This window comes from Lygodium microphyllum, chromosome 14, assembly GCF_053477565.2.
Source record: "Lygodium microphyllum isolate KBCC chromosome 14, Lygodium_microphyllum_v1.1.10, whole genome shotgun sequence".
In the NCBI taxonomy this organism is placed as follows: domain Eukaryota; kingdom Viridiplantae; phylum Streptophyta; class Polypodiopsida; order Schizaeales; family Lygodiaceae; genus Lygodium; species Lygodium microphyllum.
This window is the reverse complement of record NC_141148.1, coordinates 15,148,587-15,171,755: the sequence shown is the minus strand read 5'-3', so window position 1 is coordinate 15,171,755 and position 23,169 is coordinate 15,148,587. Positions and strand designations below refer to the sequence as shown.

General features: G+C 40.8%; 1 protein-coding gene across 2 annotated transcripts in view; it reads left to right on the top strand.

The window, feature by feature from the left end:
* The first annotated feature begins 5,655 nt into the window (after positions 1-5,655).
* Positions 5,656-23,169, top strand: part of LOC148025349 (paired amphipathic helix protein Sin3-like 3) — a 51,463-nt gene continuing 33,949 nt past the window's right edge. Inside the window, exons 1-2 of one of the 2 annotated variants that reach the window (XM_087692389.1) lie at positions 5,656-5,787; positions 5,946-5,997. In XM_087692389.1, coding sequence (XP_087548515.1) covers positions 5,986-5,997 — 12 coding nt within the window. In that variant the 5' untranslated portion in view covers positions 5,656-5,787; positions 5,946-5,985. The remainder of the gene's footprint in view (positions 5,788-5,945; positions 5,998-23,169) is intronic. The other variant, XM_087692388.1, reaches the window with a different exon arrangement.

The following is a 23,169-nucleotide window of genomic DNA, read 5'->3' as shown; positions in this document are numbered from 1 at the left end:
ATACATTGTGGGCTTATATGGCATGTCATGCAAAGCTTTAGGCTTATTCCCTTTTGTGGATTGATCAAAGTCCACCAATCCTAGCACTTTCTTGTATATGAGTGCCAATTTTGGTTGTTGTTCATTGCATCATTCTCATGGGTGATTTATTACCATGTTTTGGTAGTGATGTGTGTAAACACATTGAGAGCTGTTAGGTCACATTTTCCCATGCTAAGAAGCCTTTTTTCCCTAGTCTCTTATATATATATATATGCATGCATGCTTAGTCATGTAAATCTTCTCTATTTATGCCACTTGATACACTTTGTGTTCTGAGCTCGAGCTTCTTTTTCTCTAAGATGTGTATGTGCATCCTTGCAACCAAAATCTAATAAACATGTTTTGATATTTACATGAAATTGCTATAAAATTCACAAAAGTGAAAATAAAAATATGAAAAGAGCTATCATTTTGGAGTTAATCTATTGCATGTTCAATCACTGACCTTGTGGTTAGTAACATCTTGATTTACAATGATTTCATAGAGTCCATCTTGTGCGGGGGCAAGATTGAGATTGGAATTTGAAGGGAAGGATAATATAGTGGTAGGTATCTTGCAGTGTTTAAAGGTTCTTAAGTTCTTAAGCACTACTATTGATGCGTGATTGGCTCATGATTTAGGTCCCCTCTCTATTGCTAATGAAGAAGCCCTTGCAAAGTTGACACTCCAATGCCTATTGACAAGAAGAGGAACTAGAACGAAGAGAGACAAAGATATAGACTCTAGCATACCTTTAGTGAGTGTCAATATATGATCTTACTATTAGGTCTATTGTGGCTAAAGGAGAGGGTATGCAATTGCCAACAAGCAAGCATACACTCCAAAATGATGTGTGCACACAATAATAATAATTGTTTCTCAGTCAAGTGTGATATAACACAATCTAAATATTGGCATTGAGATGACATGCTAGTTCCTTGGGAGAGTTTAAGATCATCGTAATGTTGCTTGTATATAGTATGATGAGGTTCAAGACTCGTGTGATACTTCTTATGCCCTATCTATATCAATAGTCTCATCAATATATAGTCCAAAGATAGTGGTAAGAGGAACATCCATGCTTCATGTTAATTGTGGTTTGGAGTATGTCAAACATCACACCTAGTACTTCTACTCTTTTGTCATTGACTTATGTTGTGCAAAGATCCCCCATATAACCTATGGTGGTACTCTTACGGCTTGGAGTCAATGTAAGAGCTTGGCCCATTATACCGTGTCAAATGCTTTGTGGACATTCACAAAGCAATATGCCCTCCCCTTGGTATGCCCAAATCTCCTCAATGATGGCACATAGGATAAATATACGTTCAAGGGTTCAATATACTTGTCTTATGCATCTTGTTTAGTTGTTGTGGTGTGCTCGTGGTTGTTGCCCATCTACTCAACTCATGCTCAAGAGTAGAACCCAAAATGTTGGCCAACATGTGGCCAATGATGATCAATTGCTAGGCTCTATTGGATAACTTGCCTTTCAAATTGATATTATAATGATGGTTTCCCTAGCTACATCGAAATCCCTTGCAAAAGGCTCTATTGAATATGTGTCTTAGAAAGGGGCAAGTAGGCCCCTTGCATGTGAGAAGGGCTCATCATTATGTAGCTAATTAATAGATCCCAATACCATGTTTATTTGAAAGAAGAATGAAGGGTTGGGTGCATGATAGAGAGACTGCATGCCAAACATGTAGTGAGGTAGTAGGGATTGCATGTTGGTGCACATGGAGTCTCCTCAAAGTCTACTTACAAATTTGATTGAGGAAGAGCTAGTACAACTCCTCCTTAATCCTAACATGTTGGGTCTATTTCTTACACCAAATGAGGCATTGAAAAATGTGTTATGACTCATGGCATGAGCTATCCCATCTTCCCTTTGTAAATAGGTGCTCATATGCATCATACTAGCTATTCTTGAATGCATTCCCATCACAATGGCCTTGATCCAATCTACATATGAGGAAAGGTTGGCATCGTTAGTGTGTGCAAAATGCCTTTAGATAGTGATGCAAACCCCTCTAGAGGCAATGACATGTTTACAACTGAGATCTACATAGGGATACATTTGTGGCTACTAGCTTAGGTGTTGAAGTAGTCAATATATTCATGGCTAGTGGCATGTGAGAAATGGATCATCGGGTGTTGAAGTAGGATAATAAAACTACTAGCATGGTGCTACATGCATGTTGAGGATATGACTATATGATCTACTCTCACTCTAGTGAGTTTGTTTGAAACAATGAATGTTGAGAGAGAGAGAGAGAGAGAGAGAGAGAGAGAGAGAGAGAGAGAGAGAGAGAGAGAGAGAGAGAGAGAGAGAGAGAGAGAGAGAGAGAGAGAGAGAGAGAGAGAGAGAGAGAGAGAGAGAGAGAGAGAGAGAGAGAGAGAGAGAGAGAGAGAGAGAGAGAGAGAGAGAGAGAGAGAGAGAGAGAGGGGTAATTAAGTGGACTCTATCCATGTCCAAATGAATAATAATGATTTCTACAACTTTTAATGGCATGGCCATTGTGCCATGCCATTAAAAGTGAAAAGGTGAGTTGCTCCACTTAGATTTAGGAGATTTCTTCCATAAGGTGTAATGTCATTTATATATCTTATGAGGTCTTGGTAAGGCATGCCTCATCTAGGTCCATCTTGTCATATATAAGCTTTGACATGTCAAACAAAGTGGTTTGCTGGCTAACATTGTGGCAATGAAGTCCTTGATGAGTAACATGTATTTGATGCTGGAAATTCCTTATGTCTACATAGCATGAGATGTATGATGACTCGTCTCTTGTGAAAGCATATTTAGAAGTGGCTAAGCAAAGTATCATACTGCAATGTACACATTTGTAGTCCCTTCAACTTTGATCAATGTGTTTTTAGTCTCCCCATCTTGTCTAAAAACTTATATCACCTATGCAACTCCTCTTCATATAGTATGGTCATGGGTCCCCTAGTTATGCATGGTTTATTGTCATATATGTAGATGCTAATCAATGTTTAGGTATGGCTGGAAAGCTACTCTCCTGTCTTTGATGTGTCTCTATGTATAGCATAAGGTTAGAACTAGTGAATACTTTCCAAATAAGCTTGCATGGAGTTATCAAAGTTTTAGATGGTGATCTCTAGATTAGTCTCATAGGTCTCACATCCCTCTTCACAATTGGAAGGATCCAAACCTTGTAAGAAAAGCTTGTTGATTAGGAATCATAAATTGACACAAAAGATAAAAAATTTGGAATCATTAATCCACTTAAAAGGGCAAGAGATTGAGAACTTCAGTCAACAACAAGAGATATGGTAGAGGGGGAGGTCCTAGAATAAGTTGGTTAAAAATATGGAGGAGTAGAAAATCCAAGAACCTAAAGAGGTCATTTAGGAGGAAACTACGAAGAAAGGGAGAGTACTTTACATCAAGTGATAGTATTGGAGGAGAGAAAATTAGTTTGGTGATGCCACATGCCTACGCTCCATGCTCAAAAAGACTAGCAAATCATCCATTGGCTCATTGTGTGTGGGTGAAGCTCAGAGTAGAGAGTTACGTTGGCGAGTCATGCATCGACATTTTTTTGTGCTTTAATATTTATTTTCTCAGCATGATACAAAGCATCTTTGCGAGCTTGTAGCCCCTTATTTCTATACATTGGTTTTTCATCTATGGTTTCCAAATTCAATGTTGTAAAAAGAGAGAAAGAAAGAAAGATATATTAATGTCTTTTGAGGCTAGAATAAGCCTATGAGACAAAACCATGAAGAATGCTAGTTGTCACTAGATATCAAAGTGTGACATGCTAAAATATCGTTAGTGATATATTGTGAAAAGAAGCTAAGGCGATGTACAAAACCAAATAACATTCATATAAGGATATGATGGGAGGATGAGATAGTACATGTCTAGCTATGTGATTGAATGATATCCTTATAACTAGTTCCACTTAATCGGGATCAGTGGATAGAGTATGCCATACATCGTAGACGAAATAGTATGAGGGTAAGTATTATGACTAGGCCCTCAACTCTATTTGTGGTTGCTCATGTTGGTGGCGGATCTCCCTCATCTCCGCCTAATGTAGCATTTGTGTTTGCTATGCATCTATTTGTGAGTGACATACTACTTTGATATCCTCAGCTCTCTAGATTTGAAAGGGATGAGAGGATCAAAAGACCATGCACGAGCTATGGCGGAGAGCAAGAGCAAGAAAAGAGAGAGAGAGACAAATGGGAACTCCAACAGTCACAATGTGTGACCGGGCCTTCCTTTATTCACTAGTCACTGAAAGAATAAAAAATAAGTGTGACGGTGACGGGCGCTCGCCACCTGCAGTGTGCAGTGGTGGGTACTATTAGTGTAGTAATACACGGGGTGGCACGGCGGAGGTGCCTTTACTAGGCCGGGAAGGTGCTCGGGAAGCCAGGGAGTGACAGAGCTCGGGGAGATTGGATATGGCTGTCGGGATGGAGATCCAATGCAAGAAGGGAGTCGATGCGAAGCTAAGCAAGCACCGAGAAGAGCTCGAGCAATTGGAAGCCAAGCTCTGATACTAGTTGAAAGGGATGAGAGGATCGAAAGACCATGCACGAGCTATGGCAGAGAGCAAGAGCAAGAAAAGAGAGAGAGAGAGACAAATGGGAACTCCAACAGTCACAATGTGTGACCGGGCCTTCCTTTATTCACAAGTCACTGAATGAATAAAGAATAAGTGTGACGGTGACGGGCGCTCGCCACCTACGGTGTGCAGTGGCGGGTATTGTCAGTGTAGTAATACACGGGGTGGCACGGCGGAGGCGCCTTTACCCCAACAAGATTGTCACCCCTCTCTGTGTGGGTGTTGTGTGTGTGTGGTCCATTGTCTAGAAGAAATTGATGAGTTGTGATTGATGTCCCCCTCTTTGTGTAGTGGCATCTTGTAGTAGTGATGTGCGGAGCCTTTAAATCTCGACTAGGAATTGGCCCAAGTGGCACTGGTGTGGGGACTCTATGACTAGTTCAAGGGAGGTGTCGCCTACGAATAGTAGGGGATATCTAGCTTAGATTGCGCTATAAGCTCTGTGTCTACATATGTAGTGCGCCTTGCTCTTCACCTCCTCTTGGCATAGCTTGCAATTCTACTCAACTTGAGGAATGTGGGCTATAAACTCTATATTGAAGAGAAGTGGACTTTGAAGCTACTGTGTGATGACACAGAGTGAGAAATAAAGACACACTCAAAGTCCGGATGTGCATGTCAATTGACTTGCACGAGTCAACTCAGTTTGCAAAACAACTGATGCGGAGTATCAACTTGATGCAACTTAACTTCGTCTTCTGTGAAAATGGAGCTTGTGGTGGTGAATGGAGTACCCTTAAAAATGGTGGGTGATTCGTTAACCAGCACAACACATTCAATGATTGCATATAACTAGGTCTTCTAAATGGATTACTTCGGGGTGGCTGTCCATCGGAAAGTTGATGGTCCCGCCACTACAAGTATATGTAGTTTGAGTGGTGGGCCTCTCATAGATTTAAGTTGATTTCGAATCAGAACTTTTAAAATAAGGCATTCAGCCTTCACGAACTTGATTTTCGAGAGTCCCCCAAAAAATCGTGTTGAAATAACTTTTTGAAAAGTTGAATAAGCCAGTCCATTGAAGATGTATTTATATAGTTGAAATCCACTGGTGACTTTTGTGTGTGCATGTATAAGCGCTCGTGTGCAACGATCGGCATTCGGCTTCTTCTTCATAATCGATGAGCTTTCTCTCCTCCGTCGGTCCTCGAGCTGCAGGTTAGTGTCTTCTCTACCTTTGTTGCTTGCTGTTTGTTACTTCGCCTGTCAACTGTGCTTCTTACCGCCTTGCGAAAGAAGGTTCTCTCCTTCCTTTCCAGGCTGCATGGCTTTGCCTTTTGTTTTTATTGTGATACTTATCCTCTCCTTGAAATCAGATTCTCATAGCCTACGTCGACATACCGAAAACGACACACGATGACATCTCAGGTGCGAACGCCATACTTTCTCGCTTTTGAAACCAGTTTTTCTCCTTTGGAACGTTTATGGTAGATCCAACCAAGTGGGCTGCCAGAGTGGCGTAGCGCTATCCCACAGTTATCACTTGATCTTCGTGCGACACTAAGCCACCAAGCAGTGCTAGTGTTGTTCGAGAAATCAGGATCGCATTGCCCATCCTGTATAAGATCCCAGCCTCATGCATAGTGGACCGATAATAAAACATGTTATATCTACCGACTCACACATGATCGTCTACATGTATGTATGAAGCTGCCAACATGAATCATGTACTTGCAAAGGCATGATAAGATACAATCAAACCGAGAAGTTTATGAGAAGGAGTGGTCTGTGGAACTAAACTGATCTGAAAATAATCAGACATGTGGATGTGCTTGAAGCGTGGGGCAGAAATATACACATGATACAGTGAGATCCAAGTTCCCCATCCAACATTCAATGAAGTTGGACGAATGTAGGACATGGTGAATATGACATCCTTAGGAATATTCAGTAACCTTCAAAAGAATTGAAAAAAGATGGCACATGTCATGCCTCATGCATTGTACATTTTCCTCAGATTGCATGCATCCTAGACATAAGATTGCCATTGGAACCATGGGAAATTCTTGCTCAATCTACCAAAGAGTTGCAAAACTGTCTGCTATCAAGCATGGAACCTAATTGATACCGTTGAAACTGGAATTGAAGACTGCTGCTGTTGAAAGCAGAAAATATGCTGAATTGGTGCGCTCTCCCAACATGTTGAAAATGGGTTGGAACGTTTGGGTCATACATCCTTGCTTGTGGAGTTAGAGTAAGGTATACAGAATATCATCCTAAAGATGTCACATACATAGGCCATCACCATCTACTTTGTTCTAATTTTTGTAGGGAAAACTTCTAAACAAACCCCCAATAATCATCTCTTGCAAGTAGGATAACCACTTCCTTCAGGAGATTTAAATTGACGAGTCTTTGAATCATAGCAGACATCGAGGGCTCATCTCACTAGAGATAGTGCTATTGTGATGTCCCATCCAACATATTGATGAACATCAGTGGAGCTATACAATGAGATGTTTTTAGATGTTGGAGGTGGGGGTGCAACAAGCTATGGAACTAGTGAATTACGTTCTTATGTAAGAGAAGTCTCACAACCAATACATGGTTAATTTCCTTCTCTTCCTCCCTTTTGAGGCATCTTAGCAAGCCCCTTCACTTGATCCTTGTTGCTATACAACAAAAACTCCGTTACCTTTCTTGTGCACCTAAAGCTTGTATATAATCAACATATGGGACTTGACTTCACTATAGAAACCTGAGTCACTATGATTACCCTTCTTCATAGTACTAAATACATGTAATTATCCATCCTTATAAGAAGGGTTTCGGGTGGCATGCAAGTGGTGAGCCAATTGCATGGCCTTATACAAGCTAGTTGAGTAATAGGCGGACTAGTGTTGGGCCTTTGAATGTACTTTCTCACGTTGAGACCATGTAAAGGTATTTGATTGGAAGACTCATAGTCCTAATGCACAACTTAATAGAATATGAGAGAAGCCAAGAAAGGTGGAAGAGATCCTCAAGACTTTATTTATAGCATTTTAACAGAGATTTGTACAAGTATCAACTTTGAGGGTTGAATCCATGAAGTTGCCTAACTGTCCTATCTAGATAGCTCTCTTCACCTTAGGATAGACTTGCTCTTTGTTGCTCCTTGCAACTTGGCACAAATAGAAGATGTGTTTGCTATCTTGCTTGAGGATAGTCACTAGGATGCCCTAGCACATTGCCAACAGTTTGTTTTAAATCTGCCTTGATCAAGCATTAGTCTCAATCCAACCAACGTTTTTTGTTTGCTTGCCACTTTATTAATTAAAGTAGGTTAACTTAATGTTTAATGTGTCAAAAGATGACCTACTAGCGAGACAGTAGGGTTGGCGGGAAGGAATATGGAGTGAACTCGGTAAACATGGAGAAGAGAAGAGAAGAGAGAAAAAACTCTGATGAATGGAATGATGAAGTTCTGAATCATGGAGTAAATGTGATATAAGGGAACAAGGGTGCTGTAGCACAAGGAAGATGATGATGATAGCCACGAACCACTAACCGCAATGTCCTCTTGAAGGGGTGTGAGGGTAGTGGAGAGGTTGGAGAGAAGAGGTGACAGACTGAATGAACCAGTCGTGAGAAATGAATGGGAGAGTGGTCTATAAATAGGCACAGTCAGTTTAGGATGGTGCCCCTTTTTGGGGCTGCAAACCCTAAATACAAAACGTAAAAACGCAAATTGCAGGTGAAGGGTTTCTCAACATAATGATGTGCAATGTCATCAACACTTTTAAGGCTGTGCCTTAGGAAAAATGTCAACCAACTCTTGCAAAGGGTAAACAATTTGCTATCCTCGGTCATCTTGACACGATGTGTTGTACACCATCTACAAGTCTTGCCATGACTTGTCTCACCTTCCACGCAATTGTCTTACCATGTCATTTGCCCCCATGTGTTCCCATCCCTTGCTTGACATATGAGCATGTATATGTGGGGAGTGCCCAAGTGTATTGTATTCTCCCCCACTAGAATTGTGGCTGCCCCTAGTCTCATAGCCTCTTGGTAGATTTGAAGTAAAGACAAAGTCATCACCAAATTGAGACTTATCCATCCAAACTACCTCATGCATGGGTAACCCTAAAACTTGAGCAAATACTCTTTCTTTCTTCCTTTGATTACCCTTCTTGCACTAGTGAAGCAACACTTGTCTTGGTACCAATAGCTCTCGAAGCCCACTAACTCTAGAGTCTCGTGATCTGGGGTTGAGTAGGAATAGGTCCATGATACTTCACATGATTACTCATAAAACATTAGATACATCTTTCAATCAGAGGGTAGCTTTAATTGGTAAGTGACTTCACGTAGCTTCTTAGTAACGTGAAAAGTGCCCATCTTTCGTGAGGTGCTAGCTTATGTGAAAATTGCCAAACTACTTCAAATGTTGCTTTTGGATCTTGAGATAGCACTATTGAACTTCTTTGAAGATCAACTTACAATGATGTTTGTTGGCCTCCCTTTGTTGGTGTTGTGCTTGTTGGATATTCTCATGAATGTACTTTAACATTTGATCTATATCCACAATCAATTGATGCGTCACATAGATCTTGATAGAGGTCTCCAAGGTGCAGTTGAATAAACTAGCCACTTGTAAACTATCTCAAATGGGGTTGGCTTGGTAGAGGTGTGGATGGTATCATTGACCACATGCTCGACCAATGGTAGGTGCTCCTTTCATAACAATAGCAACGAAGTATGGTAATTGTGGTATGATTGAAATTCTCCATTTGCCCATCAATTTGTGGATAAGAAGCAGTAGAGAATACTAACTTTGTGCCAAGGCCATATAACAAAGTCTTCGAAAACCTATTAATGAACTTTTGAGTTGCAATCAAACATGGTCCTCTTTAGTAAGCCATGCTCTTGAAAGATATGTTTGATCAAAAGTGGGGCAACCTTCATTGTATTCCCATTGGATTTGTATAAAATCAATCTCTCTTGCTTGTTGAACCAACTAGTTGAACCTACCACCATTGTAAAGATTGCATCATTTTGAAACCACTTGCTCTTTGGAAGGTTAGTAATGAAATACATGGAAATCTCTTTTCAAGGCAAATCTAGAACAAGTAATTGCTGTAGCTTTCCCATCACCTTGCAATTGTTTGGTTTTGAGGTTTGGCATGCTTGGCATTCCCTCATATATTAATGAATGTCTTACTTTATTCGTGGCCAAAATAAATGTTGTCAAAGCTTCTTATAAGTGGAACCTTTATTGTGGTGTCCCATATTAGGTGCATTATATGCCTCTTGTAGAATAGTGGCCTTGTAAGATTTTGCAGCTCTTAAGACAAAGTTTGTCATGAAAATACATCCACCCATTCTTCAACACAATCTAAATGAAGACCTTGATTGTATTTTTGCATCTTTGTACCAAAATCTGGATCATTGTATGTAGTTACTGTTGAGATATCGAGCTCCACTCGTGATATGCCAGGGTGACCGTTGTGCATTTATGTCACCGACTTGTCAGTTGCAGATGCGGTTGGTACACCGCCCATGAATAATAGCTAGATGACAGCTATCCTTATCTACTCTAGTTCGTGGCTCAGTTAGTATGTCTCCTTAGTTAGTTGAGTTTGGTTTGAGACCCATATGTAGGGTTCTTCTATTTCTTTGTATGAGTGTTCTTTTTGGCTTATACAACTAAGAAGAGGAAAACTGTTTTTCAGCCTCCACCTGTGTGTGTATTCTCCCATTGTGCAAGCAAAAAAGCTACAAGTGAGACTCCTTCCTTCTCTCCCACAATCTTGACATGGTATCAGAGCCTTGTTTGTGGTAAGGAGCTCAAGAAAGCAAGCTAAGTTCGCGGTGTTCTGATAAGAGGACCAGTATTGCTTTCATTCTTCTGTTTTGGGAGCAAGTCTCTGCAGGTAGCATAGCCGGAAAGTGCAAGAGTGTATTGTCTCAGGTTGAGATGCCATTCGCGGTGAAGCAAGAGGACAGTATATGTTGCGGGACATGGCTTTAGCCCTTGGTGACCCTGTTTTTTTGATTTGAGGCCATTTCGGAGTCTGTTTTGGAGGCGGAAGTTTTTTGCACGTACTCAGGAAAAGGCCCAGTTTTATGCTGTGCGACCACTGTTCTACAGGTCGGTGAAAAGTTAATGTAGAAATTGCATCGTATGCCTATGCGCAGAGACATTGGGAGTTACAGAATCATCCTTATTGCTTGTTGATACAAAATCGTCACTAGGAAGTGACTATGTGGTCAAATACCACTTTCGTCAGTTTTGCAGATTTGTCCTTGTGAGGCTGAAGCTGTGTTCTTTGCAGTGACAGAATTTTTTGCAGTGTTCTGTAATGGTGTCTGATTCTTTTTCACAGATTGTTACTGAAAAGCTTGATAAGAACAACTTCCAAGCATGGAAGTTTAGAATGACGAATTCCCTTATGGGAAAAGGATATTGGAAATTTGTTGCAGGAAATGAAGAAGAACCAGTTCTTCCTGATGTTCCTAATCAACAGTAAATGCAAGTATTTAAAGCATGGCATGAGAGAGCTAGGAAAGTTATGTACTGGCTGTCTATCAGCATTTCAGACTCTCTGATTGTGCATATTCAAGATGCAAGTACGCCAAAGGAGGCATGGGATACTTTGTAAAAAATGTGTAGTATAAATACGCAAGCCGGGAAAATGCAGCTTAAGCAAGAGTTGCATAATGTGCAAAGAGAAAATATGAGCATCAATGACTACCACATGAAGGTGAAGAAGATTGCAGATGCACTTGCTTCCATTGGGTCGCCAGTGGAAGATGATTTAGTTTTTGTGACCTTGAATGGTCTAGGAAAGGATTATGCACAGTTTCGAACATCCATTTCCGTCTGTGAAAGATTTTCTGATTTTGAGGAGTTGATTGCTCTTCTAATTTCTGAGGAGCAGAGAAATGGTGGTGCATCTTTTTCAGGAGGAACTTCAAAAGAAGCTGTCTTTTACCCAAATGTTGGAAGAGGTAGAGGCAGAGGTAGAGGAGGCCGATCTGGAGGCCGTGGTAGAAATCAGAATATGCAGCAAACTTAAGAAAACCAGTCCTATGGAGGAGGACGTGGTAACTCTAGAGGCAGGGGGAGCCAAAGAGGTCGTGGTGGATGGCAAAGAGGCCAAAATGCAAACAGCAATGTTGAATGCTACTAGTGTGGTAAAATGGGTCATATGGCTAAAGACTGCTATAAAAAGCAGAATGATATCATGAACGGAAAATTGCAACAAGGGAATTATGCATCTTCTAGTAGACAGGGTAATGACAGAAATGAGCATTTGTTTATGGTGTAGCACATGAATAATTCTGTGACAAGTGCAGAAGAAAGCAACGATGTATGGTATGTTGACTCAGGTGCATCAAACCACATGACAGGTCATGTAGAATGGATGGAGGATGCAAGAAAAATGGAAAAACCAAGATTTGTGGAGACTGGTGATGATACTGCATATCCTATTGTGCAGATTGGAAAAATTCATTTATCTATACAAGATGGGAAAAAAAAATACCTGTCAGATGTATTTCATGTCTCGAATATCACCAAGAATCTGGTTTCTGTTGGTCAAATGGTTGAGCAGGGCTTGCAGGTCAGATTTAATCCTCATGGATGCTTTGTTGAGGATATAAAAAATAAAGGTCGCTTGATAGCAAAAGGAAAGAAGAATGGCAGAATGTTTACATTGGATGCAGACATGTCTGAATTGAGTGCAACAATGCTTGCACATGGGATCGGTGTAGTTGCAGATATTGATATTTGGTATAAACGCATTGGTCATGTTAATGTACAGCGACTTAAATCAATGCAGGTCCAAAATATTGTTGCAGGATTGCCTAAATTCAAGGTTACAGAAATGCATAAGGTATGTGAAGGCTGTCAGTTTAGAAAATAGGCAAGGAAACAATTTTCTAGACATGTTCAAGAGAGTAAGAAGCCATTGGAATTAATCCACTCTGATGTGTGGATTACTAAAGCTGCATCTCTTGGAGGCTGTCATTATTTTGTCACTTTTATTGATGACTATAGCATAAAAGTTTGGGTGTATTTTATGAAAAAGAAAAGTGAAGGTTTTGGGCATTTAAAACTCTTAAAGCTATGGTTGAAAAATAGACAGACCTGCAAATAAAATACCTAAGGTCAGATGGAGGGGGAGAGTACCTCTCAAATGAGTTTGCAAGGTTCCTTCAGGAGCATGGCATAAAGCAGCAATATTCATGCAATCATACCCCACAACAAAATGGAATTGCAGAAATTAAAAACAGACATATTGGAGAGGTATCTCGTGCCATGCTCAATGAAAAAGACTTGCCAGATTTTTACTGGGCTGAAGCAGTTGCTACAGCAGTCTACATAATGAATTGGACTCCCACTGTAGCAATACATGGCATGACTCCAGAGGAGAGGTATACTGGTAGGAAACCAGATATTTCTCATTTGAAGATTTTTGGTTGCATTGTCTATGTTTATGTGCTAGATGAGTTGAGATCCAAGTTGGATTCAAAAGCTGAGAAGTGCATCTTTATTGGTTACTCTCTGCAGTAGAAAGGGTATAGATGCTATAACCCTTCTACTCGTAAGTTTACAGTGAGCAGAGATATTTTTGATGAGATGAGTAGCTGGTATAAATCAGTAAATGTGATTGATGATGTAGATGCACAAAATGGTAATGCTGCACAGAATTCACAGCAGCAGTCACAAAATATTAGTGGACATGGAGCGTCCTCTAGCAGTGGTTCACATTCTTCACCATGGACAGGCAGATTGAGATCAGGAGAATATTCTCAAAGCAATACAGATAGTGGTATTCAGGTATCACGAAAAGGAAAAGAGAAGGTAGATCAGTCCATGTTTGATGTGAATGCAGGTCACTCTTATGTGGATGGTGAATCCAGTGGCTCAGAACAGAGCATTGATGATGAGTTGGGTATTCCTTCTATTGTTACACCTGGAGTAAGGAAGACCAGGGATGTTTTGAGAGCACCTGAGAGTGAATCTACTTTGCGCAGGTCTACCAGAGCTAGGTATCCTGTGGATAGGCTGAAATATGATGGATTTACAGCTATTCACTATGCCTATATGGTCAAAGTGATACATGAACCAGAACCCACTTCTTTTGAGCAAGCCATGGGAGAAAGCCATGGATGAAGAAATGGATGCCTTGGAAGCAAATGCTACATGGGAATTGGTATCTTTGCCTAAAGGTAAGAATGCAATTGACTGTAAGTGGGTTTATAAGGTGAAGCACAATGCAAATGATTCTGTGAATAGATACAAGGCAAGATTAGTAGTCAAGGGATATGCACAAACATATGGCATTGATTATGAAGAAACATTCAGTCCGGTTGCAAGGACGGCAACCGTAAGAGCAGTCATTGCTATGGCTGCATCAAAGGAATGGTCTTTACATCAGATGGATGTAAATAATGCCTTTTTGCATGGTGATTTGCAAGAAGAGGTATATATGGAGCAGCCACCAGGTTATATGCATTGTTTGCAGGTTGAAGAAAGCATTGTATGGCTTGAAGCAAGCATCTAGAGTATGGTCTGACAAGATAGGACAATATCTTGTCACAATTGACTTTTAGATTTCCAAGGCAGATTTCTCACTTTATGTGAGAAAAACAGAGAAATGTATTATGCTACTTGTCATTTATGTTGATGATTTGATTATGATAGGTGACAGTGATGAAGATATCTTTCATGTGAAAATGCTATTGAAGCAGAAATTTGAGATGAAGAATTTGGGAGAGCTGCGTTATTTCTTGGGCATTGAGGTGATTAGATCACCAAGTGGGATACGGCTCTTGCAGAGGCAGTATGGATTGGATATGTTGTCCAAATATGGGATGACAGGCTGTAAGCCTATTTCAGTTCCTTTGGAGCAGAATGTGAAGCTGAGCGCAGATGCAGACGAGCTTGTGGAAGACCCTACTATGTACAGACGCATAGTAGGAAGTTTGATTTATATGACTATTACCAGGCCAGATTTGAGCTATGCTGTTGGATTGGTAAGTCAGTTTATGCAGGCTCCAAGGAAACCGCATTTGGATGCGGCTAGACGCATACTTAGGTATGTGAAGTCCATATTGCAGTATGGACTACTTTATGAGACTGGGGTTCAGATACAGTTGCATGGATACACTGATGTTGATTGGGCTGGTAGTATTTCTGATAAACGATCTACCAGTGGGTATGTGTTCTCTTTTGGGAGTGCTGCAGTCACTTGGAGCAGCAAGAAACAGCCTACAGTTGCCTTGTCGAGCACAAAGGTTGAGTACAGGGGTGCAGCAATGGCTGCATGTGAGGTAGCTTGGTTGCATAAGCTACTTTATGATATGCATCAGCCTACAGATGGGCCAGTTGTCATTTATTGTGATAACATGAGTAGTATACACTTGGCAAATAACCCAATCTATCATGCTAGAACAAAGCACATTGAGGTGCATTATCACTATGTGCGAGAGAGAGTTTTACTAGGTCTTATTGATCTAGTTTATGTCAGCACAGAGGATCAGGTAGCTGACATATTCACGAAGGCATTGGGCGCAGAGAAGCTGCGCAAGTTCAGAGACCTGCTTGGTGTGCAGGAATTGGGATTGAGCTCGAGGGGGAGTGTTGAAATATCGAGCTCCACTCGTGATATGCCAGGGTGACTGTTGTGCATTTATGTCACCGACTTGTTAGTTTGCAGATGCGGTTGGTACACTGCCCATGAATAATAGCTAGATGACAGCTATCCTTATCTACTCTAGTTCGTGGCTCAGTTAGTATGCCACCTTAGTTAGTTGAGTTTGGTTTGAGACCTATATATAGGGTTCTTCTATTTCTTTGTATGAGTGTTATTTTTGGCTTATATAACTAAGAAGAGGAAAACTGTTTTTTAATCTCCACCTGTGTGTGTATTCCCCCATTGTGCAAGCAAGAAAGCTACAAGTGAGACTCCTTCCTTCTCTCCCACAATCTTGACAGTTACTAGCTCAATGCATTTGCTATTTGAGTCTGTTTCCTAGGTACATAATCTTTAACTGAATTGAGGCAATAATTGCCATCAATGCAATTGACGAGGACTCATATCCTATTGCGATTGAGTGAGAGGGCAGTGTAAAGCTTGTTGATTAGACTTCATAAGGAAATCTTGCCCTATCAAATAGTATCTCCACTTCTTTAAGGTATGTACAATGGCCTAGAGTTCTTTGTCATAGGTGGAATAATTTGACTTAGCTGCATTGAGTTTTTGACTTTCACAAACCATTGGATGGTCATGTTGCTGCAACATTGCTCCTACACTAGGTCTGTCGGTGAAACCATTCTTCCTCTTTGCATAGGGTGATAAGCAACATGATTAAGCACTAACTACAGCAAGTATAAAATTCACATAAACTAAAAATGCAAATGTTACTACTTAATCTTGGACATTGGACACCTGGTTGACCCCAAAAATGAGGTCGAAGTACACTAAGATCTAGCTTGATCTCCTTCATTCTTCAATACATTTTGCTGTCCATAGCAACCGGCAAGCCTTCAAACCAATTTGACCCTTGGTTTGCTCGGGGGTTGGCCTTCAATTTGCTCCTTGAATGGCAAATTCTAGCCTAAACTTAATGTTGGCTAGTTGGCCTCTATTCAATTGTTGAATTTCAAGTACTAGGCCTTAAATTTTGAGCACCCTTCCTAGAGTGACTGGTAAACCCTAATTTTAGCTGTAAATTAGGGGTTAGTAGGTAAAAATTCTTCAATTGCACCCTATTGGGACTGAATTTGACTAAGATCTCTTGAGGGAAGTTGTGAATTGGTTGGGAGGATAGAGAGGAAGCTGGAGAGAGAAATTTCAGAGTTCCATTGCCAAAATTGGCTGAAATTTAATGTTGCCTTACTGTGAATGGCTGATTGACTATAGCCCAACATCAATAGGAGTTTCACATGCAATCACTTGCCCTTGTGGGCCCCAAACTTGCTGAGACCTACCTATAGACAGGGTATAGGGGTTGTCATTTGCCTCCAATGGCCTCTTGATGAATTGAGGGTAGCTCTTTGGCAGCCTCCAATGGCTAGGCTGATCACTAATGGCTGGAAAATTGCAGCAACAACTCTCTCTCTTCCTCTCCCAACCTCCACAATGTTGAAATGAGGCTCCACTAGCCTCTAATAGCCTCTCTCTCACTTGCATGGGCAAGTTTTGAAGTGGTAGCCTTCTAAATGCATTTTTCAGCAATTTTCAGCCAATTAAATTAATATTTTGAATTAAGATATTGAAAATTAATTTAATTGTTCATTCTTGCTAAAAAAATTAACTATACCAACCAATAATTAAATTGGCTAGGCCAATTTGTCATTAAAGAAATGCTAAGCATTTATTAGTCCTTGAGTTGGCATTAATTAAGTAATTAATGCCTAGTTTCTAATGTCACCATTGATATTATTTGCTAAGAAAATCTTCTAGGCCAAAAGTTGTTGCCATGTAGTACTTGACTAATATAACTTATTACAACTTTTGCCTTTGATACCTACTGACAATGTTGATTTAGACGTGTATGAATCATTATGCTAGAAGTTTGAAAACGTTTGGTATGAAAACGTATGATATGCCACTTGATGTTTTTTTGCCCATTTAAAAAAAAGGCCACGACTGCCCCAGCTTGAGGATTTCATTCCGGTGCCTTGTTTGTGGGAGTTTTCGCCTTAGTCCTTTGCATTGTGTTTGCAATGTGTTCACTGTTGAGTACTCAGCTTCATCCTCTCTCTTTGATCTTAATTTTCCAGGTCAACATGGTTCGAAAGCAAGGAAAAGAGTGACAATTCGTCATTGAATTGCAGAAATTGACAAATGGACAGCATGTTATGCAATACAAATATTGTTCCCACACATGGGATGGTGGCCTTGCTTGTATTCATGCCCATATCTTGGGGCTGAAGGGATTTGGGGTTGACAAATGCTCTAGTGCACCCCAAGATGTGAAAGATGCAGTTCGTAGATTGCATGTAAGTGCTCCCATGAGTTCATAGGATGCACTGGATGCAAAGGTTTTTGAATTGGGAGATGCATCATGAAGTGCTAGTGCCAATGTGATTTCTTGTTCCTCTCAAGCTAGTGATGCTCATGGAATGATGCCTAAAAAGCACAAAGCTAATGCTAGGGAAGGCTCCTTGTTTCAAAATTGGGACATACAAGCAAGGAAAGAGGCATCACTTGTCCTTCGTTGGTTCTTTTATGCAGAGGACATTCCTCATTGGAAGGTGAGGAGTCCTTACTTTCTTGACATGGTGAAGGCAATTGGAAATGTTGGCCCAAGCTTCAAGGCCCCTTCATACCATCACTTGTGCACTAAGAAATTGGATGATGAGGTCAAATGTGCGCAAAGAGATTTTTTGATCTTAGAGAGAAATGGAAAAGATATGGTTATAGCATTGTTTGTGATGGATGGTTCGATGCACGTCGTCGATCCATTATCAATGTAATGGTGTCATGTATGTTTGGTTGCACATTCTTGCGATCAATTGATGCAAGTGGTGAGTATAAGTGAGGAGGGTACACCTTTGAAAGTCTTAAGAGTGCCATTTTGGAAGTGGGGCCTCAAAATAATAGTCCAAGTGTGCATGGATAATGCAACCAACTGTGTTTGTGTTGGTCACTTGGTTGAGCAAGAGTGGCCAACCATTTTTACACCTATTGCACATGCCATTGCCTTGATTTACTTTTTGAGGATATTGGAGAACTTTCATGGTGGGTGAAGCTTGTTTTGAAAGAAGCTGTGTAGGTTGTGACATTTGTCACACGAAAAAGTGCAGTTCTTGCTTTGTATAGAAAGTTTAGCTCAAAGAATTTCTTAAACCATCACAAAATCGGTTTGCATATATGTTTATCATTGTGGCAAACATGTGGGATGAGAGAGTCTTCAATGGATTGCACCACATGGTTGTTAGTGATGAGTATTGTAGAAAGAAAGTGACCAAAAGTGCCAAGGCTTTGCAGGTCTCATCTATTGTCTTGGGTTCTTCATTTTGGATCAATGCCAAGATTGTGAAGCTATGTGCTCCAATTTTAAAGATTTTGCATCTTGTTGATAGAGAGGGTGCTACCATGGGGTTAGTGTATGAGCTCACTAATTGGATGATAGAAAATATTGAAAGTCTTGAGGTTCTTGATGCTTCGAAGCTATAGCAAGTCAAGGCACTTTGTGTATGAGCTCAGTAATCACATGATAGAAATATTGAAGTCTTGAGGTTTTTGGTGCTTCAAAGCTATAGCAAGTCAAGGCACTTTGTGTAGACCGATGGAACATGATGCACTCTCCATTGCATGTCGTTGCTTTTGTGCTCCATTCTATTTGGAGAGTAGAGAATCTTGATAGTGACAGGGAGGTGAGTAAGGGTTGGATGGATGTAGTTGAACGTGTTTCAAACTATGATGTAAGTGCTCAAGGGGAGTTATATGATGAACTGGATAAGTATAAGTTTGAGTTAGGTGCATTTGCGCGCCCTATTGCAAAGGATGAGAAGAGGATGCATCAAGGTGTGAAATGGAGGGTTTGGGGCAGAGATACTAAATTGCAGTGCTTGGCACTTAGGATATTGTCTCAAGGCATTTGTGCTTGACTATGCGAGAGAAATTGGAGAAAATTTTCTCTCATTCATACGAAGAAATGGAACAAGCTTAAGCCAAAGAATGTTTTTATATACACCAATTTGCGTCTCATAAGCAAGTTTCATGTCCTTCGTGATGTTCGGTATCGCGAATCACCACAAAAGGTTCATTGAGATCTGATAATCTCAATACAGGATGTGAAGAGTAGATATCCTTCAACTCCTTGAAAGCTTGGTCCATCTTGTGTCAATGTTCATTGAAACTCCCCCCTTGCTACATCCATAAGAGGCAATGCCACTTGTGCATAGTGCTTCACTAACCTACGATAGAACACTACCAATCAAAGAACACACACACCTTCAATGCATCTTAGGACAAGGCAACTTCATGATTGTCTCCTCAACCCTCTCAGGATCCATGGAAACCACCCCTGCGAAAAAGATTTGTCCCAAGTAAGAGACTAATATCATGCAAAATTAACACTTCTTCTTGTTGAAGAAAAGCTAGTTCTTTTGCAACAATTGCAAGACCCTCCACAAGTGATCATTATGCTCCTCTCAAGACAAACTTTAAACCAACATATGACCTAGGGAAACAATAATATGCTTCCCAAGGCTAGGTTGCAATATCCGAGTCTAGATAAGTAAGTAGGCGTGTTTGAGGGTCCAAAAGGAAGCACCACAAATTGGAACAACCTAAATGGAGTTTGTAATGTAGTCTTCTAAATATTTTGCAAAGCAATCCGAATCTAGCGATAACCGTACTTCAAATCTAGCTTGCTGAAAATTACTGATCTTGTTAGGTGATCCCATCTATTTGTGGTAAGGGAAACTTGTTTTTTATGATGGGCTTATTGAGGGCCTTGTACTCCACATATAGATGTGAGCTCCCATCCTCATTTTCTACCAACGAGACTTGAGCACTCAATGGGCTAGAGCTGACCCGAATCAATCCGTGCTCCAAAATATATCTATGCTTGAAGCTCCTCAAGCTCCTTCTTACTCATGTGGTAGGGTGTGTTCAAGGGAGGTTTTGCTCCTAGAACTAACTCAATCTTTGAGATGTTGCAGTCATGATGGGGGCAACTCTTGAGGTAACTCATTGAAGAAAAGAGGATCGAAGTCTCATAGCAATGCCAAGCTTTTCTTGTCACATCTCGTGTTCTAAAGCAAAAGAAGACTTCTTCTCAAGCTTCTGCACATATGCCATCATAGCATGGCCACCCTTGTGACTTACTCTTTTCACTTTGAGAAGAGAAATAACTACCATTGGCACCTGGCTGAGCTTGAGACACCCAGGTGCAATGGTGCGTCTGCACCACTTGCCAAGTTCCATACTGAATAAGGATGAAGTATGAGTGATGATCCACCAAACCCATGTGGCCATAAAGCCATGGCTGCCCTAAAATCATATTGATGTTGAGGAGAGGAGCCACCTTCAAAGTATCTTGAACCTTGAAAACTTTTGTTTGGATAGTTATCTCCTCCACCTGTTTCTTGTAAGTGGTATTTCTCAGTTTTGGTTTTTCTCTTAAGTTGAAAAGCTTGCTCCACAGATTGTGCCACACTAGTATCGCATGGATCCATTTGCTTGCACTAACACAAGGTCATAGCACCCAAAGGAGAGTCCACATCTCCTAAGGGTGCTATCTTAAGGGTAAAATCTGCGATGGACAAGGTTGCGACCGCCTTCACGGTCTTGATCCCTACCTTGAAAGTTTTATCCTTTGAGTTAGGCTTCTTGAGGCAATTCTTAGCAATTTATAGCATCTGCTTGCATGTGAAAGACTTGTTCTCTTCCATTAGCTTCTTTTGCTCCTCCCAAGCAATTGCCTTCTTGAAAGTATCTTCCCTGCTACTTGTGGTGTTGCCCTTCTCTTTTGCTTAAGTAGTAGTTTATTTGTAAGATTGATCCCTCTTCTTGTGCTTCTTTTGCTTCTCATAGGTAATAGCCTACTCCATAGCCCGCTCCAATGCGTGTCTCCTCATCAACCGAAATGGTGGTGTGCAAGCTGTCCACAAACTTGGAGATGATCTCATCCTCTAGGAATTTGGGGAAGTGAGTGAAGGTGTTTATATTCGCCTCTTGTTTTTACCCAAAGGACTCCTACTACTTCCATTGTTGGGATTTGTAGTCTGTTGTAGTAAAGTGTTAAAGGATGACTGAATGCACGATGGATTGCATGGCTTACGGGTCTTCTTGATGGGGCATTGCTTTGACATATGCGTATTGGTTCTGGATGTATGTCTTGGGTTATGCTATGATGTATTGATCATCGAGGGACGACTTTGAGCTTGTCATTGAATCCGGATGCTTTTGAAAGCTTGAGCTTATTTCAGCCCGCACTTGTTGACATTGGTATATGCTTTGACAGTGATGCTTCTTGGGTTTATGCATACCCGTTGTCTACGGCTTGATGCTCATGCCACGGTTGATTACCCTATGCATACGTTGAGCTTGAGTGCTCATTGAAACTCCACCTTGGATACATTTTGGATTATCTGGAGTAGTCTTGGATGTTACTTGGCTTGTCAGAGTTTGGATTGGGATATATTTGATGTCTTACATGCTTACGGATGCTACATACGGATGCTCTACCGCCTACATGTTCGGGATGTACTATTGATGTATTGTCTTGGACTTATGTCATTGGCACTGTGTCTTGCCTTGGCTTGAGCTTTTGAGCTCGTACATATGGCTTTTGTGCCAGTGGGAGCATTCTTGAATGCTTATCAGACATTGAGCTGGTGGTACTTTTATGCATTGAGCAGTTATATGCTATTGAGCAGTTACAGACACTTGAGACCTTGGGATTTCTTATCCTTTGGGATGATACATTATATGTCTTGGTTCACTGTATGTTTATGAGCTGAGTCTCAGTTTTGGATCCGTATCTTTGTGAACTGACACCTACTTGTGCCAAGTTTTGGTAGTGGCAGGAACACTTTGCCCCGTTGACTGGGGGGTGTCTCTACTCACTGGCAGATGTTTGTATGACATACTTGGGTGTTGGATTCATGCTTAACGACCGTCATATGCTTATGCTATGCCCGCATGATGTCGGCTTTGGTCTTGGCAGTATCTGATTGCCTTGGGATCCGATTTTGGCACTGTTAGCTCTCTTTTACTAAAATCTGAAATTTATTACAGTAAGCATATATGTATGGATTGACATGGATTTTTCATGCTGAAATACTTTGAAATGATGTACTTTCACTAGTACTTGGTGGGCAGCAGCATTGGTTTCACTTTTCTCGCCATTTTCTCTCGATTTTGGTGATTTTTTGGTCATTTTCTGCAGTAATTAGCAAGCAGTTTTGAACTATCTACAGTCTTCCAGCTTGCATTATGGCGAGTTCGTCCACTGATCATGCTATTTTCAAAATCACTAAGCTTGATAGTACGAATTACTCTTATTGGAAGAGCCATATTTGACAGGTGTTGGTGCAGAAATCGCAGATCAAACCTTTGAGGTTGAGCGGACATCCGCCTATAACTATGCCAGATGAGGAATGACTTGAGCTTGATGAGTTATGCAAGTCCACTATTGTATGTCTCTCACAAAACAGATTCATTATAATGTCTTTGAGGAAGAACAGAGGGCATGGCAGTTGTGGGATAAGATTAAGAATCTCTATGACAAGAAAAGTCCTGCGAGTTAGATGTATTGGTTGAAGCAGCTTATGGATCTGCACATGAGGGAGAATGTGACTACGTGTGCTCACTTGAGCTAATTCCATACTATACTCAAGAACTTGACTTCGCAGGACATCACTTTTGCAGAGGATGTCACTCCTCTTTTCTTGCTTGGTACTCTTAATGAGTCATGGGATGTATTCCGCATTGCATTATGTGTCTCTACTGCTACCTTGAAATTATTTGATGTTGGGAGTGCTCTTCTACAAGAAGAGGTTAACCGTAAGAATTTGGATGTCTCTCGTGTGTCGCATGCTATGATAGTTAGAGGCAGGAATGATGGATATGGAAAGCATGGCAG